General features: G+C 42.3%; 2 protein-coding genes across 8 annotated transcripts in view; one reads left to right on the top strand and one right to left on the bottom strand.

Annotated features, from left to right (window-relative positions):
- The window catches only part of LOC123499498 (zinc transporter ZIP13 homolog), a 50,450-nt gene that overhangs the window by 15,293 nt on the left and 20,157 nt on the right, over positions 1-15,000 (top strand). The gene's annotated exons all lie outside the window — the stretch shown is intronic.
- The window catches only part of LOC123499497 (F-box/LRR-repeat protein 2-like), a 64,360-nt gene that overhangs the window by 41,920 nt on the left and 7,440 nt on the right, over positions 1-15,000 (bottom strand). Inside the window, exon 1 of one of the 2 annotated variants that reach the window (XM_045247527.1) lies at positions 8,557-8,919. The exons of the other annotated variant lie outside the window; for it this stretch is intronic. Within the exon in view, the coding sequence (XP_045103462.1) occupies positions 8,557-8,802 (246 nt within the window). The 5' untranslated portion in view covers positions 8,803-8,919. Of the gene's footprint in view, positions 1-8,556; positions 8,920-15,000 lie in introns of those variants that run through there. 2 annotated transcript variants of the gene reach the window in all.

Genomic DNA, 15,000 nt, shown 5'->3' with positions numbered 1-15,000 from the left:
CTAAACAGGCTGTAGTGGAATTTATTTTGCAGGGCTTTCCAAGTGTGTGTACATGATCATTGTGGCAATTTAACAAGGACTCTGCATCATCAGTAAGAGGAAAACCCCATGAAAACGCGACTGAACATGTCTCAGGCCTCTTTAAATATATCTTAAGCTTATTAGGGATTTCCTAAAGTGTTTTATGTTTGTAGTGACAATTTCACAAGCAATCTGCTTAACTAGCCACAAAAAATCTGATAATAATACGATTAATGACGTTTGCGGCCTTTCAAAAACAGACCATATTGGAGAACAAAGCTTTTATGAATATAGACCCACGACACAGCCAACCCTCCGTCTAGAGTGGCCTTGGCTGGGCAGTCTGTGCCTCTAACGTCGCCTTGTCCCTTCATCAGAGTATGCGGGAGGCCAGAGGGAGAGGGTGAGAGGAACTGAAGGTCAAGGGACGAGAGGGATGGGAAGGACCTGGGGTGTTTCTAATATGGAGAGAGAGAGAGAGAGAGAGAGAGAGAGAGAGAGAGAGAGAGAGAGAGAGAGAGAGAGAGAGAGAGATGCAAGGACTTTTTTTCAGTATTGCTTTCATGTCATGGGTTATGCAATTGTTTGTTTGTCATTGTGTTTTCTTTTTTTATTCATTTACTTCCTTGACTTTTTTCCCCTTGCTTCTTTCACGTCTTTCTCTCCTTTATTTCTTCCTTTCCATTTCTTTATTCTATATTTTCTTTTATTTCTTTTCCTTCCTTCCTTCCTTCTTTTTTCCCTTTAATACCTCAATCTATTCATCTTTATTTATATTGTGTATTCAATATCTTCCTTCTTTTTTTATTTCCTTCTATTTATTTTCATTCAACCTTCCTTCTCTGTATCCTTGACCATACAGTAAGAGTCTTCTCCCTTCTCACCCTCTCAATCTTCCTTCGTTAGCTGTCGTCCTCCCTATGTCCGTCCCTGCCTTCCACACTTCGCTGGCTTCATTTCCTTCTACCCTTCCTCCCTTCCTCCCTCCATTGTCTTCGTATCATTGACTTGTATTATATATCAATTTGTAGTATTAATAGTTTTATTGATTTTCTTTTTGTGCTTTTGTCTTTTTTGTTTCTCTTTCTTATTTATTTATTTCATCTTTCTTTGTTTTCTTCGTTCCATAATTCCACAATCCTTCATCGTCCTTCCTTCTCACACATTTCAGTTTCTTCCTCGCCATTCCTTCCCATTCTAACTTTCATTTCACCGTCGTCTTCACCCTAACTTTTCTCATCTACAGCATACCACCACCATCACTCCCTTCCATCTCCTTAAACGATGCCTTCCTTATTCGCCGCCATCCTATCCACTTCATCACCGTCCTTTTCCAACCTTACCACGTGCATTACCCTACAACTATGCTCGGTCTGCCTTTCATAGTCCCTCCCTCCCTTTAACATACTTTCCTAAATGCTTTCTGTAGGACTTTATATAGAGACCCGGGCTTCGTTTCTTTCTTTTTCTCTTTCTACTCTTCGTTACTTGGTTTAGTGTTAATGCTCTTTTATTTTAAGCTTTGTACAACCCTCTCCCTGAAAAAAGAAAGAGAAAAAAGAAGTGACATTTTAGTTTTTATTATGATAGTTGACTGATATGAATTTTTGTCTTATTTTTTCATTATTATTCATTGGTACAACTTTGTTACTCGAGAATTTTGCAGTATGTAATTCTTCATTTTGTCAATTAGCTAACCATCTCTTACTTCTTCCATTCCACGTCTCATCAATCACTATACAGGTATACACACTATCCCTATCACTTTATCTCCTTATTTGTCACCCATCTTCATCCCCCAATCTTTCTTTGTATCACCGCACCCTTGATATGGAGACAATTTGCAGGGTCTCTATTTTTAGCATCCTAATGACACCGTATTTGTCTTGTAACGCTTAGAATGTGTGCTCATCTTTGTGTGTGTGTGTGTGTGTGTGTGTGTGTGTGTGTGTGTGTGTGTGTGTGTGTGTGTGTGTGTGTGTGTGTGTGTGTGTGTGTGTGTGTGTGTGTGCTGCCACCTCAGCCATTACCCATCAAATCTTTCACCTCCACTTACTTTCTTGTGTTTATTTTCCCTTTCCCGTTTTCATCCTCTCCACGTTTGCCCTTTCTTCTTCATTTCCCTCCCTTTTCTCGGTTTCTTTGACGTCTATTGCTCTCCCTTTCTTCTCTTTATCATTTCCTTTCCTGTCCTTTCAGCTTTCCTTCTTTCTTATTTCTCGTTCCCTTGACTTCTATTGCACATTTATCTTCATCCTCTCCGTCTCTCCGTGTATCTTTCTTTCTAGTCGCCTTCTACATCCTAGCTTCTGCAATGCCCTTGAAGCGAATATGTAGGAAGGGAGTGATGGAGAGAAGACGCTAAATGTATTAAAGAAAAGGAGATGAAGGGAGAGGATGAGCAGGAGGAGGAGGACGAGGACATAAAACCGACTAAGAGGTAGTAAAAGGAGTAAAAGAAAGGAACACAGAAGATAATGGATAAAAGAGGAAGAGGAGAAGGAGGAGGAGGAGGAGGAGGAGCTGGAAAATGACCAGTGAAGGAGAGAGAGAGAGAGAGAGAGAGAGAGAGAGAGAGAGAGAGAGAGAGAGAGAGACAGACAGACAGACAGACAGACAGACAGACAGACAGACAGACAGACAGACAGACAGACAGACAGACAGACAGACAGACAGAGAGAGAGAGAGAGAGAGAGAGAGAGAAAGTAGAAATGAAAGTTAGGAGTGCTGGGAGGGGAGGGATATCGTGGGTCTGTGTTGAGAATAATTGTGTTCTTCCTGAGTACTCAAGCCAGACGTTGGGCAAGGCTGTGTGTATTTTATAGTAGCATTAGCGCACTACCTATTACTCTTACCACTTGTATAGCATTAGTGTATGAGAGGAGTTGGATGTTAGTTTTGGTAGGCGTTCCTCCTTTATGAGTCTTATGTGTCACCCGCAAAGAGATACAAAACTGTATATAGAGTAGAAATTGGCCACTGTTACCTGGCCATCGTGTGAATATCATCTGTCGGACTGTGGGTGGTTTATTACGGTGAGTGATTGTCTAATGGGGTTGTGTTTTCTATACTATATACTGTTTGTGGTCCCTAGCGCGTGGCTCATTACTTCTTTCTAGCTTGCGAGATTAACCCCTTCAATACCGGTACGCTTTTTTTACCATTACATTAGGAAGGATCTAGGGGAGTTAAAAGATTAATTAATAGCCAGAGTCTTCACCATTTCAATCCCCACGCAAGTTTCTGAAGCTGTATGAAATCACCAAATAGTAAGCAAAATAGATATGGAAACGCGTCATGGTACTGAATAGGTTAAGTTGGCGTTTGTTATACTGAATGCTCACTTCTCTATGGACTCGCTTCTCTGTGGATGAGTTAAACAGAGTAAAGGCCTTTTTACTTGGAGTAGAAACACGTAACAATAGGAAGAGGGGAAGGAGGAAGAAGAAAATAAGAAAAGAAAGGGAGGGAGCAAAGGGACGAGAGACCGGAGTCTACAAGCAGTAATTAAAAAAAAATAAATAAATCTGTCGGGCTTTCACAGGAAGTTTGATATTACGAATCTAAACTTAGTAACACCAGGGATAGGACCAGGAGGAAGAGGAGGAGGAGGAGAAGAACGATGAGGGAGTGGGGAGATGTATTAACCGTTATCAAGCGAGCAGGAGAGAGAGAGAGAGAGAGAGAGAGAGAGAGAGAGAGAGAGAGAGAGAGAGAGAGTAGCATAATAATAGCTGCTGTCCATGTCCTTCCTTGTAAAAGAGAGAGAGAGAGAGAGAGAGAGAGAGAGAGAGAGAGAGAGAGAGAGAGAGAGAGAGAGAGAGAGAGAGAAACTGGCATTCTCCCATTAAGGTACACTGAAGGTAATGTTATTCTCTCCCTCTTGCTCCCCTCTCCCTCCCTCTCCTCTCCCCTCATATTCTTCCGCCATGCCTTCGTTCCTTTGTCCATTCATTCCTCCTTATTTTTCTTTCCTTTGTCCTTCCCTCTCATATTAATTTCTCCCTTTCATAACCTCCTTTACTCACTTTTGTTTTACTTTACGATCCTCCTTTATTCCTTCATTTATCTCTCCTATTCATCACTCACTACCTTTACTGTCTTTTCTCCTTCAATTCCTGTTCTCTCTTTCTAATTCATTCACTTCTCCTTTCTTCCCTTCTTTCCACCTTATCCATTCCCTCCTTTTTTTTTTTTTTTTTTTTTTCTTTCGTCTCTTTTTCACATCCGTTTTCTTTTTCATTTAACACTATTCTTTCTCCAAATTCATATCCCATTCTCCTTCCTACTTCTTTCTCACTCTCCCTCCTTCCTTCCTCAATTTTTTCCTTCATCTCCCTCACTCCAGTCTCTACTTTTGTTCTCCTCCCATTCATTCCTTCATATCTCATTAACCCTCGCCTCCACCTATCGTATCCCCCTCCTACTACTTCTCATCTCCCTCCCTCCCTCTCTCTCCATGGTTGGTGCGAGTGGACTGAGGCACCGATCGCTCAGTAGGAGGGGAACAGAGGCACCCAAACTCAATGTAGCCAAGAGAGTATTTAGGTCCTGTTGCTATACTGATATTCGTGTTTACAGTCTCGTTTTCTGTTGCCCGTTCCCATTTTCTCTCGTGGCGCCAACTGGGAAAGCGGGTTGGCTGGACACTATTTGAAGAATGCGAAGTTTTGTGAGGGATGTTTAGTTGTGTTTTTCCAAGCGACATGTAGCAGTATTATTTACAACATGAAAATGAGTGTATGAAATGATTATAAGTTCCCATAAGATAGAAAGGGATGCAGTTTGTAGCCAGTGTCATGGTTGGGAGGTGGCTGGAGGACGAGAAGAAATGTACCAGAATGCTTAGTGATTGAGGGAAGATACACCAAATAGCAGTCAGTGAGTCTAGGGAGTTGTAGGGATGTTGTCGTTCTCTGTGTCCGCAGTGTATGGGATTGAGGGAAGATACACCAAATAGCAGTCAGTGAGTCTAGGGAGTTGTAGGGATATTGTCGTTCTCTGTGTCCGCAGTGTATGGGTTTTTAATGGAAGCTTAACCCCTTTCACTACCATGACACGTCTTCATATTCATTCTGGTTACTCTTAGGTTATTTTGTGCAGCTTCAGAAACTTATGTGGGGATTAGAATAGTGACATCTGGCCATTAATCTTCTCACCTCCATAGATCCTTCCTGATGTAAGTAAAATCACTAATTATACCCAAAACTCAAGGTAAAAAATGCGTCCCAATACTAAAAGGGTTAATTATGTTTCTGAGTATTATTTGTGGATTTGTATAGGAAATTTAAGTGAGAGGTCTTTTAGGGATGACGTGTGTTTCTTGAGCCGCGTTTCAGGATTTGTAAGAGAAGGTTGATATAGTCTTAAGGGATAGTGTGGTTTCCTAAGTCGAATTTGAGGGTTTATAAGGAAAGGATATGGGAGTTTTAGGGATGATGTCTTTCTCTGAGTTTCTTTTTTCTTCATCTATACAAGAATAACACTTGAAGACCCTTGTGTATTCGGTGTAACTCAAAAATAAGCAGTAAGACTCGTGGGATTAGAGTCCAAGATATGTAATGATAATAAGCATGAGAGTCTTCCATTAGTGCTTGTTTGATGTCTGAAGTCCACTATTAGACACTAGATACTGAAATTCTGCCTGCATTAAGCCTCTCACTCGCAAGGCTTATCACCGTGTTATCGTGTCCGGCGTCCCTTGAAGTGACGTGAGGCCATCGATGTGGTGATGGAAAAGGTGGGTGCTGAGTGAGGTGTGACTTGAGCTGAGGGGAAAAGAATGTGGCGAACGTCATGTGATTCTTAATTCTTTGGCTGTGTGTCAAGTGTTGTGAGACGGGATCTGTTGGCTTCGGGGTAGGAGACGTGTATCGAGGGGGAAATAATGAGTGATGAAGTGAATTAAGAATGAGGTGAGCAATCAGGTTTTCGTCCCGCTTACCCTTTTTTGTTGCATCTCCGCCCACAAAAAGAAAAAAAATAACTCGATAACTAAACTATTCAATAATAAATAAACTAGTTAATCTTTTTTCCCGCAGTGTATATGAAGTGAGGTTACATGAGGACACAAACTAATCTTTTTTTATTCTTTTCTAAGTAGTGTATGGATATCGTGAGGTAAAAATGAGGACACCAACTCACTAACCAACCTTCTCAAAACAGTGTATTAGGATCGTGAGGTAAAAATGAAGTTCGATGAGGTCATTAACTAACTTTAAATCCTTGCCGTAAGAAATGTAAGGCAAAGTGAGGTGTATTGAGGACACTAAACAAACCTTATTAGACAGAGCATAGGCAGAGTGAGACATAGGTAGGGTAAATGAGGTCACTGAAAGCCCTGATATGTTGGGAATCAGTAAAGTATGTGTCACTTCAGCCAAGTAATGATGAAGTAAACTAAAATTTCCCGAAAAGAAAACTCAATCTTTTCTTGGCAGAGTCTCAGTTTTGTAAGGCAGGATGAGATTGCTAATGGCCAGGACATGAACATCAGTATAAGAATGAGTAACTTCAAGCGTAAAAGGATGACGCAGACTAAAAAGAAGAAAGAAAAGAAGGACAGAATCTCGTGATATTAAAATTTTCCTGGTAGCACGGAGTCAAGTATCGTACGGGATGAGTTAACAAATAGGCTGAGTACAGAATGAGCAACACTTGGTGGCAAAAGAATGACAAAAAAGATAGATTAGACCGAGATAGCATTCCGTCACCCTTTTCTCAACAGACCGTCAGGAATTGTGTAAAGCAGGATGTGACAGAGAGAGAGAGAGAGAGAGAGAGAGAGAGAGAGAGAGAGAGAGAGAGAGAGAGAGAGAGAGAGAGAGAGAGCTAGGATGAAGTCAGGGTAAAAGCTATTCTGATACATTTCTACTCCCCATCTCAACTACATCCAAAAGGTCCTAGTTGAAGGTACACGAGTTTTTAGAGATGTTTATATGGCTCTAATGACAAATTGACATAACATCTACAGTAAAACAGGAGATACACTCGAAAAACACACCGAATCATTCCTTTGGCCTTTGAAAACACTCGCGGTGAAAGGGCAAAGCGATTCTGAATACTGACTCAGCATCTTCAGTACTGAAACGTATTTTCACCATGAGTTTTAGGTATGATTAGACGATTTTATTGACATTAGGAAGGGTCCATGAAGGGCAGAGATTATAATGGCCACAGTCTTCACTATTTTGATCCCCAACATAAGTTTCTGAATCTATAAAATCACCAAATAGTAAGCAGAATGAATATGGAAACGCGTCATGGTACTGAATGGGGTTAACTCACACGTGTCCCTCAACAAAAACACCCTGCTATCCTTCCCCAACCTCCCCCTTCCCTACACAATTCCCCGTAGAGATAACACAACACTAGGGAGACTTTATTTAGTGTGTTGCTGACTGACCATGGTATAGGATGGAGGATAGGGAAGTGGGGGAAGGGTACCAGTGTGAAGGGGTTATTGACGAGGGGGTACTTGGTGGGGGGAACTGGATAGGGTACGAGGGTGAGTAAAAGGGCAAGGGGGCGTTGACCTGGGCGGGACTTGCACCCACCGGACACTTCACCTGGGTTCATTTGTTTCCGTGTCCCCGTCTGGTTCTACTCCGTTGGTTTTGATCTTGCTATTGTTCTTGGTTTTTCTTTTTTTCTTTTTTTTCTTGTGTCTAGTTCTTGTTTTTTTTTTTTTTTTTTCGTTGGTTTTTGTTTTCTTCTTGTTATTCTTTTTCTTGTGGTGTCTAGTTTTTGTTGTTTCTTTTTCTTTTTATATGTTTGTTGTATTTTTCCGTTAGTCGTTGGTTTCCTTCGTTTCTTTTTTTTTTTTTTTTTTTTTTTTTTTTCGAGAGAGAGAGAGAGAGAGAGAGAGAGAGAGAGATATTACTCCTTTCCTCTTCTGTTTTGGATATAATAATGAACAAAAGAAATAAGGTGGAGAATAAAGATAAGAGCACAACAGTACCTCGTGATGGCAGAAGGAATACAGAATACTAGAAACAGCCTCTAGGAAGACTTCTAAGTCACTCTGAAACTCATGCTTCTGTATTTCCATCTTCCTACGACTTGACTTCTTTTAAGAGGGAGGTTTCAAGACATTTGTCTCAGACTTTCGGCTAAATTTTTCCTTTTCCTTTAGGGAGCTTGCATTCAAATGGGCCTTTATTTTTAATGTTTTGTTGCCCTTGGCAAGTTTCCCTCTTGCATGAAAAAAAAAAAAAATCCACGACCTCATGAGAGGAAAATATCAGCGTAAACTTCCATAACTCTTTAGTAATGGGACGCATTTTTACCATGAGTTTTGAGTGTAACTAGACGATTTTATTGACATTAGGAAGGGTCTATGGAGGTCAGAAGATTAATAGCCAGAGTCTTCACTATTTCAATCACCACACAAGTTTCTGAAGCTGTATAGAATCACCATATAGTAAGCAGAATGAATATGAAAACGTGTCATGGTACTGAAGAGGTTAAACTTAACTAACTCGCGGTAACAAAAGAAGAAGAAAAAAAAAAAGCCTGCAAACATAACATACTCACGGTATAAAACTTCTTTTCGAGGCCAAGGAGTCTCTCTCGATCGCAGAAGGAGCCTCGTTTCTCCATGGACGTTTCAGGCACCGTTAGGGACGCCATCCTTACTACGGGCGGCTTTGCGTTGGCATTGGCCCCTTCCTTGCCACCCCCAGTGCTGGACGCCGTGCTGGGGGCCTTGGAGATCCTCACGCTGCCCCTGTTGCTGCCGGGGGGGGCGGAGGCAGCGGTGGTCTGGGTGGTCGACGTCATCTTGTGTATTGGTCTTGTGTGTCTGAGTTTGAAGATTTAGTTTGTTTGTGTGTTGAGTTTGTGATCTTTTCTTTCTTTACCTTTTTTCCACCTATTCTTTCTTTCCTTTCTTTTCTCTAGTTTATTTTCTTTCTTTACTTTATTTGCTCTTTATTTTAATCTTTCTTCTCCTCTCCGATCTCTTGTCTTTCCTATCTTCGTTATTTTCTTTTAAATTTCGCAGTTCTCTTTTCTCTTACTGTTTCATGTCTTTTTTCCCTGTATCTGCTTATATTTCCTTTTCTCTCTTCCTTTTGTCTTTCTTCCTTCCGTCCATCATTTATTGCCTTCCTCTCCTTTCCTTCGCGTTCTTTTCCTTCACCTGTAGTGCGTTTTTCCTCCTCCTCTCTCCTCTCCTCTTTTCTCCTCGTCGTTGCGCTTCTCACCTGCAATTAACGTAACAGTGTCCACTCACACCTGGCCTCACTTCGCCTCATCTCTCACCTCGGCGTAACAAAGCTTGGTGTGTCAGTTTTGGGCGTTACACTTTTTATTTATTTATTTACTTTTTATTTTCTCTTTGTTTGTATATGAGTGAAATGTTACGTTGTTTAGTAGTGATTGGTTAATTGATTGTACTTGTTCATGGATTGTGTGTGTGTGTGTGAGAGAGAGAGAGAGAGAGAGAGAGAGAGAGAGAGAGAGAGAGAGAGAGAGAGAACGCGGAGGAACTTAGAGGAAGGGAGGGAGAGACAAGGCTGGAGGGGCTGGGAGTGGAAGGGGGAGGGAAAATGGCCTGGGGAATGTTATGCGTGGTAACCTAACTGTGTATTTATAGACATGACACGCCACATGGCTGGTCAGAGAGAGAGAGAGAGAGTGTGTGTGTGTGTGTGTGTGTTCGCTACCTACTATCTTCTCTCCACATAATACGTATAATGTGTGTTTAGATGTCTATATTTATCTGTTACTAGTGTTACAGTTTCAGAACCGGTCAATCTTTTCGGAATATTTTTCTTTCTTGGGGGCAATATATTAAAGAAGCCCGTTTTTTCCTTGGTTTATTTATTCGTTTATTACTTAGTCATTTTTGTGGCCCTGACTTGACTTCTTAACACTTGAAAAAAAAAATTTGATTGTAAACTGATAGCACTAAATAAAGACAAACTCACACTATTCAGTCTTAATGTAGTACAAGGATTAACCAAATTTAAACGAGATTAATTTGTAGATAATTCTCAAGCTTGTCTCTGTCCCATCTCTCTTAAGACGCTTGATAATCATTCTAATCAGTGGCCTTTCAATACAATCCTTACGAGAGAACAAAGCTTAGCCCCTTCAGTACCATGACACGTTTTCATATTCATTCTGCTTACTATTTGGTGATTTTATACAGTTTCAGAACTCATTTGGTGGATTAAGATAGTGAAAACTTTGGCCATTAATCTTTTGACCTCCACAGACCCTTCCTAATATCAATAAAAGTCTAATTGTACATAAATCTCATGGCAAAAATGTGTCCCAGCACTGAGGGGCTTAAGAATACTGAGCTAAATCCACAGCTGGCTCGTTGCTCCTACCACCTCCGCCTTCGTCTTTGCCTTCTCAGTATGCTAATGTGAAGACTTGTTCTTAGCGGAAGCGCGGTTTGCTCTTACGTAATAACTCTTGTGTCTGTTGTATTGCCTTCACCAGAGAAGGAGAGAGAGAGAGAGAGAGAGAGAGAGAGAGAGAGATTAGTAAGTGCTGTACCTAATATCTATGGATCGTGTGTGTGTGTGTGTGTGTGTGTGTGTGTGTGTGTGTGTGTGTGTTCACCTCGATCGTCTGCTGGTCACCCAGCCAGTCTTCCCCATCACGGAGCGAGCTCAGAGCTCATAGACCGATCTCCGGGTAGGACTGTGTGTGTGTAATTCACCTCGGTCGCCTGCTGGTCACCCAGCCAGTCTTCCCCATTAAGGAGCGAGCTCAGAGCTCATAGACCGATCTTCGGGTAGGACTGAGACCACAACACACTCCACACACCGGGAAAGCGAGGCCACAACCCCTCGAGTTACATCCCGTATACCTATTTACTGCTAGGTGAACAGGGACCACACATTAAGAGGCTTGCCCATTTGCCTCGCCGCTTACCGGGACTCGAACCCGGGCTCTCGATTGTGAGTCGAGCGTGCTAACCATTACACTACGCGGTGTGTGTGTGTGTGTGTGTGTGTGTGTGTGTGTGTGTGTGTGTGTGGGTCGTATGATTGCCAAGGGTAGATTAGATTACTAAGGTGAAAAACTAACATCTTAATAGATCGTTGACCCACAGAGAGAGAGAGAGAGAGAGAGAGAGATAAAGAGAGGAATTAATGGGTAGTTATATAGCTATCAAGTACATATACCTTACAAAATATAACCATACATTTTCATCATCATTAATATTTCAGTGTATATATTTTGGGCAGATGAAAAAAAAAAAAAGATAAATAAATGATGAAGTGACATTATTTCTGCATCACTCTCACCACCACCATCACCACTATTACCACGGTATCATCTCCAGCCATACACCCAATCACTGCATCACCACCACTACCACAGTCATCATTCTTCACCACCACCATCACCACCATCACCACCACCACACCCACGGTCCGGTTCCCCTCGCGACACAGGTTAGGATGGCACTGGGGTCTGAAGAAGAGGAGGGAGAGGAAGAGGAGGAGGGAGAAGAAGAGGAGGAGGAGGAAGAAGAGGAGGAGGAGGAGGAGGAGGGGGAGAGGGGGAGAGGAAGAAGAGAGAACTGTCAAAGGGGGAGAGAGAGGTGATAGTTGTTATTACCCCTTACCCCCTTTCTCTCTCTCTCTCTCTCTCTCTCTCTCTCTCTCTCTCTCTCTCTCACACACACACACACCTAAACACACACACACACACACACACACACACACACACACACACACACACACACACACACACACACACACACACACACACACACACACACACACACACACACACACACACACACACACACACACACACACACACACGGATCAAAATCTTTCGTAGACTGACAAGAACAAACTCAAACTTTCTTTCTCTCCCTTTTTTTTTTTTCCTCCGTCCTTCCTTTTTTCCACCTCCTTGCTTCCTGTCTGTCTTCACTGCATCTCCTCCTCCTCCTCCTCCTCCTCCTCCTCCTCCTCCTCCTCCTCCTCCTCCTCCTCCTCCTCCTCCTCCTCCTCCTCCTCCCTCTCCCTCTCCTTCTCCTTCTCCTTCTCCTCCTCCTCCTCCTCCTCCTCCTCCTCCTCCTCCTCCTCTTCCTCCTCTTCCTACTTCTCTTTTCCCTTCCTCTTCCATCTTCACCTCTCACATTTCATTTTTCCTTATTTATCATCACTCAAGCAAGAGAGAGAGAGAGAGAGAGAGAGAGAGAGAGAGAGAGATGGATGTATGACGGCAGTGAGAAATGTAATGAGAGCCAATTTCTCTCTCTCTCTCTCTCTCTCTCTCTCTCTCTCTCTCTCTCTCTCTCTCTCTCTCTCTCTCTCTCTCTCTCTCTCTCTCTCTCTCTCTCTCTCTCAAGGAAGAGTCTCTCTTATCGCGCCAGAGAGACTCTCTTCGTCATGACTGAATCAAGAGAGAGAGAGAGAGAGAGAGAGAGAGAGAGAGAGAGAGAGAGAGAGAGAGATTGTGTTCTGCATAGTGCTTCACCAAATTACTATGCTTATTGACGTTGAGGAGGAGGAGGAGGAGGAGGAGGAGGAGGAGGAGAGGAGGAGGAGAAGAAGAAGAAGAAGAAGAAGAAGAAGAAGAAGAAGAAGAAGATACGAAGAAGGAGGAGGATGATGATGAGGAGGAAGGTCTTGGTTATAGCTTGCCTTGACAGGGTGAGTTTTAAGAGGAAGGGAGGGAGGAGTAGAGACAGGCAGGGAGGGAAGGAGAAGGAGGAAAGAAGGAAGACGAAAAGCGAAGATAGAGGTTAGAGGAGAAAGGTGGAGAGAAGAGACAGGGAGGAAGGAGAAGGGGAAAAAAGGAAGATAGATGGGGGAAGGTGGAAAGAAAAACCAGGGAAGGAGGAAAGAAAGATGAAAGTGAAGGAAAATGGAGAAAAGAAACAGGGAGGAGGAAGGAAGAAGAAGCAAGTGTGGATGAGGAACGAGGTAGAGAAGAGGAGGAAAGGAGAATGAATAAAAGGAAGAGGAGAAGAAAGAGAGGTGTAATGAGTGTGTGTGTGTGTGTGTGTGTGTGTGTGTGTGTGTGTGTGTGTGTGTGACGTGTAAAGTAATTGTATACGCTGCTGAAAGAGAGAGAGAGAGAGAGAGAGAGAGAGAGAGAGAGAGAGAGAGAGAGAGAGAGAGTTTGCAATTGCTTAAGGTTAACACGAAAAACGGGAATTCTTATTGTTGTTGTTGTTATTGTTGTTGTTGGTGGTGGTGGTGGTGGTGGTGCTGCTGCTGCTGAAGGTAGTAGTGGTGTTATTATCGTTATTATTATTATTTTATTTTTATTATTGTTATTATTATTATTATTATTATTATTATTATTATTATTATTATTATTAGTAGTAGTAGTAGTAGTAGTAGTAGTAGAAGTAGTGTTATTATTTCATTTTTATTATTGTTATTATCATCATCATCATCATCATACTACCACCACCACCACCACCACCACCACCACCACCACCCAAGTAGTAATAATAAGAGTAATAATAGCAACAACAACAGCTCACCACCACTCAAGGACACTCCCATTAAGTTTGCTCTAAGACTTTGCAATGACTCAACTTTGCCATATTGGAGAGAGAGAGAGAGAGAGAGAGAGAGAGAGAGAGAGAGAGAGAGAGAGAGAGAGAGACAGTGACGGTGGTGGTGGGGGTGGTCAGAGGGGGTCAAAGGGGAAAGTGAGAGGCGTACAAGAGGAGGAGGAGGAAGAGGAAGAGGACGAGAGGTCAAGGAGAGTCTGTTGGTTTCCTGGTGGAGAGAGAGAGAGAGAGAGAGAGAGAGAGAGAGAGAGAGAGAGAGAGAGAGAGAGGTGTAATGATGGGAGGATGGGGAAGGGGGGAGGAATGTTGGCATAACTGTATCGAACTAAATTTGACTCTTGGCTTCATCCTCCTTCCCAGAGAGAGAGAGAGAGAGAGAGAGAGAGACTGACTGACTGACAGAGAGAATGAAGGAGAAAAACAGAAATAGTGGTCGTTTTCAAATCCTTAGTTAACACACGCTTTCCCGTTTTCTGTTCACGTTATGGTGTGTGTGTGTGTGTGTGTGTGTGTGTGTGTGTGTGTGTGTGTGTGTGTGTGTGTGTGTGTGTGTGTGTGTGTAAATAATGAAGAAGAGGTTTAGTACTTTCGTTTACCATCCTTTACTGCTTAATTAGCACCGTTTTCTTCCGCCAACAGGTCACGATAGAAAACTTTTACAGCGAATACTAGTCTAAAAATATTTAATCACTTGAGAGAACCTGTCACGTTTTCTTTCACGAGACCTGGGTACGTTTTCTCTTTTCTCTCCTATTATTTTCTTTCTCTTTCCCCGTGTTTCTTCTCCATATCGCTTTGTATTTTAGTTCCTTTCTTCTTGTTCTCTGCCATCCGTTTGTCCTTTTATTCTATCTCTCTTGTTTTGGTGATAGGACTTGACAAGAGGAAAATTACTGATTGCCAATTTGAAAGCGAGACTATTGCAATCTTTCAGTGCTTTTAAGAAACGTTTAGGACTTGGTAGAGTGAAGAAAAAAGTATAGATTTCATTATACTAAACTCTCTCTCTCTCTCTCTCTCTCTCTCTCTCTCTCTCTCTCTCTCGTTGGTGCTTGAAGACAAAGGAGATCACTCAGCTACTATTTTTACACCTAGTTGAAAAAAAGGGACTATAAAGGAGTTGGTTGGGTATGAAAGGGGAAATAGAGCGCACGAGGGAATTGGGACACAGACTAGAGAGAGAGAGAGAGAGAGGTTATTTTTAAAAGCCACTGACTGAAAGGGGCCACATTGGATCCTGTGGAGAGAAGATATACTATTTTTAGAAGTCCGCGAGGAGAGAAGAAGACATGGAGGTGCACGTAGCGGCCAGAGGGACACCAGTTGGGGGGGTGCAGATAAGACTACGTTGAAACCCCATAAGTGAAGGAGACATGGCGATACTAAAATTAGGACATTATAGAGATGAGTGGCTATTTTTGAAAAGGTGCGTAGAGGACATGACTGTGGATATCTGAAAGGAAATGTGA

This window comes from Portunus trituberculatus, chromosome 50 (genome assembly GCF_017591435.1).
Source record: "Portunus trituberculatus isolate SZX2019 chromosome 50, ASM1759143v1, whole genome shotgun sequence".
NCBI lineage: Eukaryota > Metazoa > Arthropoda > Malacostraca > Decapoda > Portunidae > Portunus > Portunus trituberculatus.
Note: the sequence above shows the minus strand (reverse complement) of the source record. Positions and strands in the feature narration are given on the sequence as shown.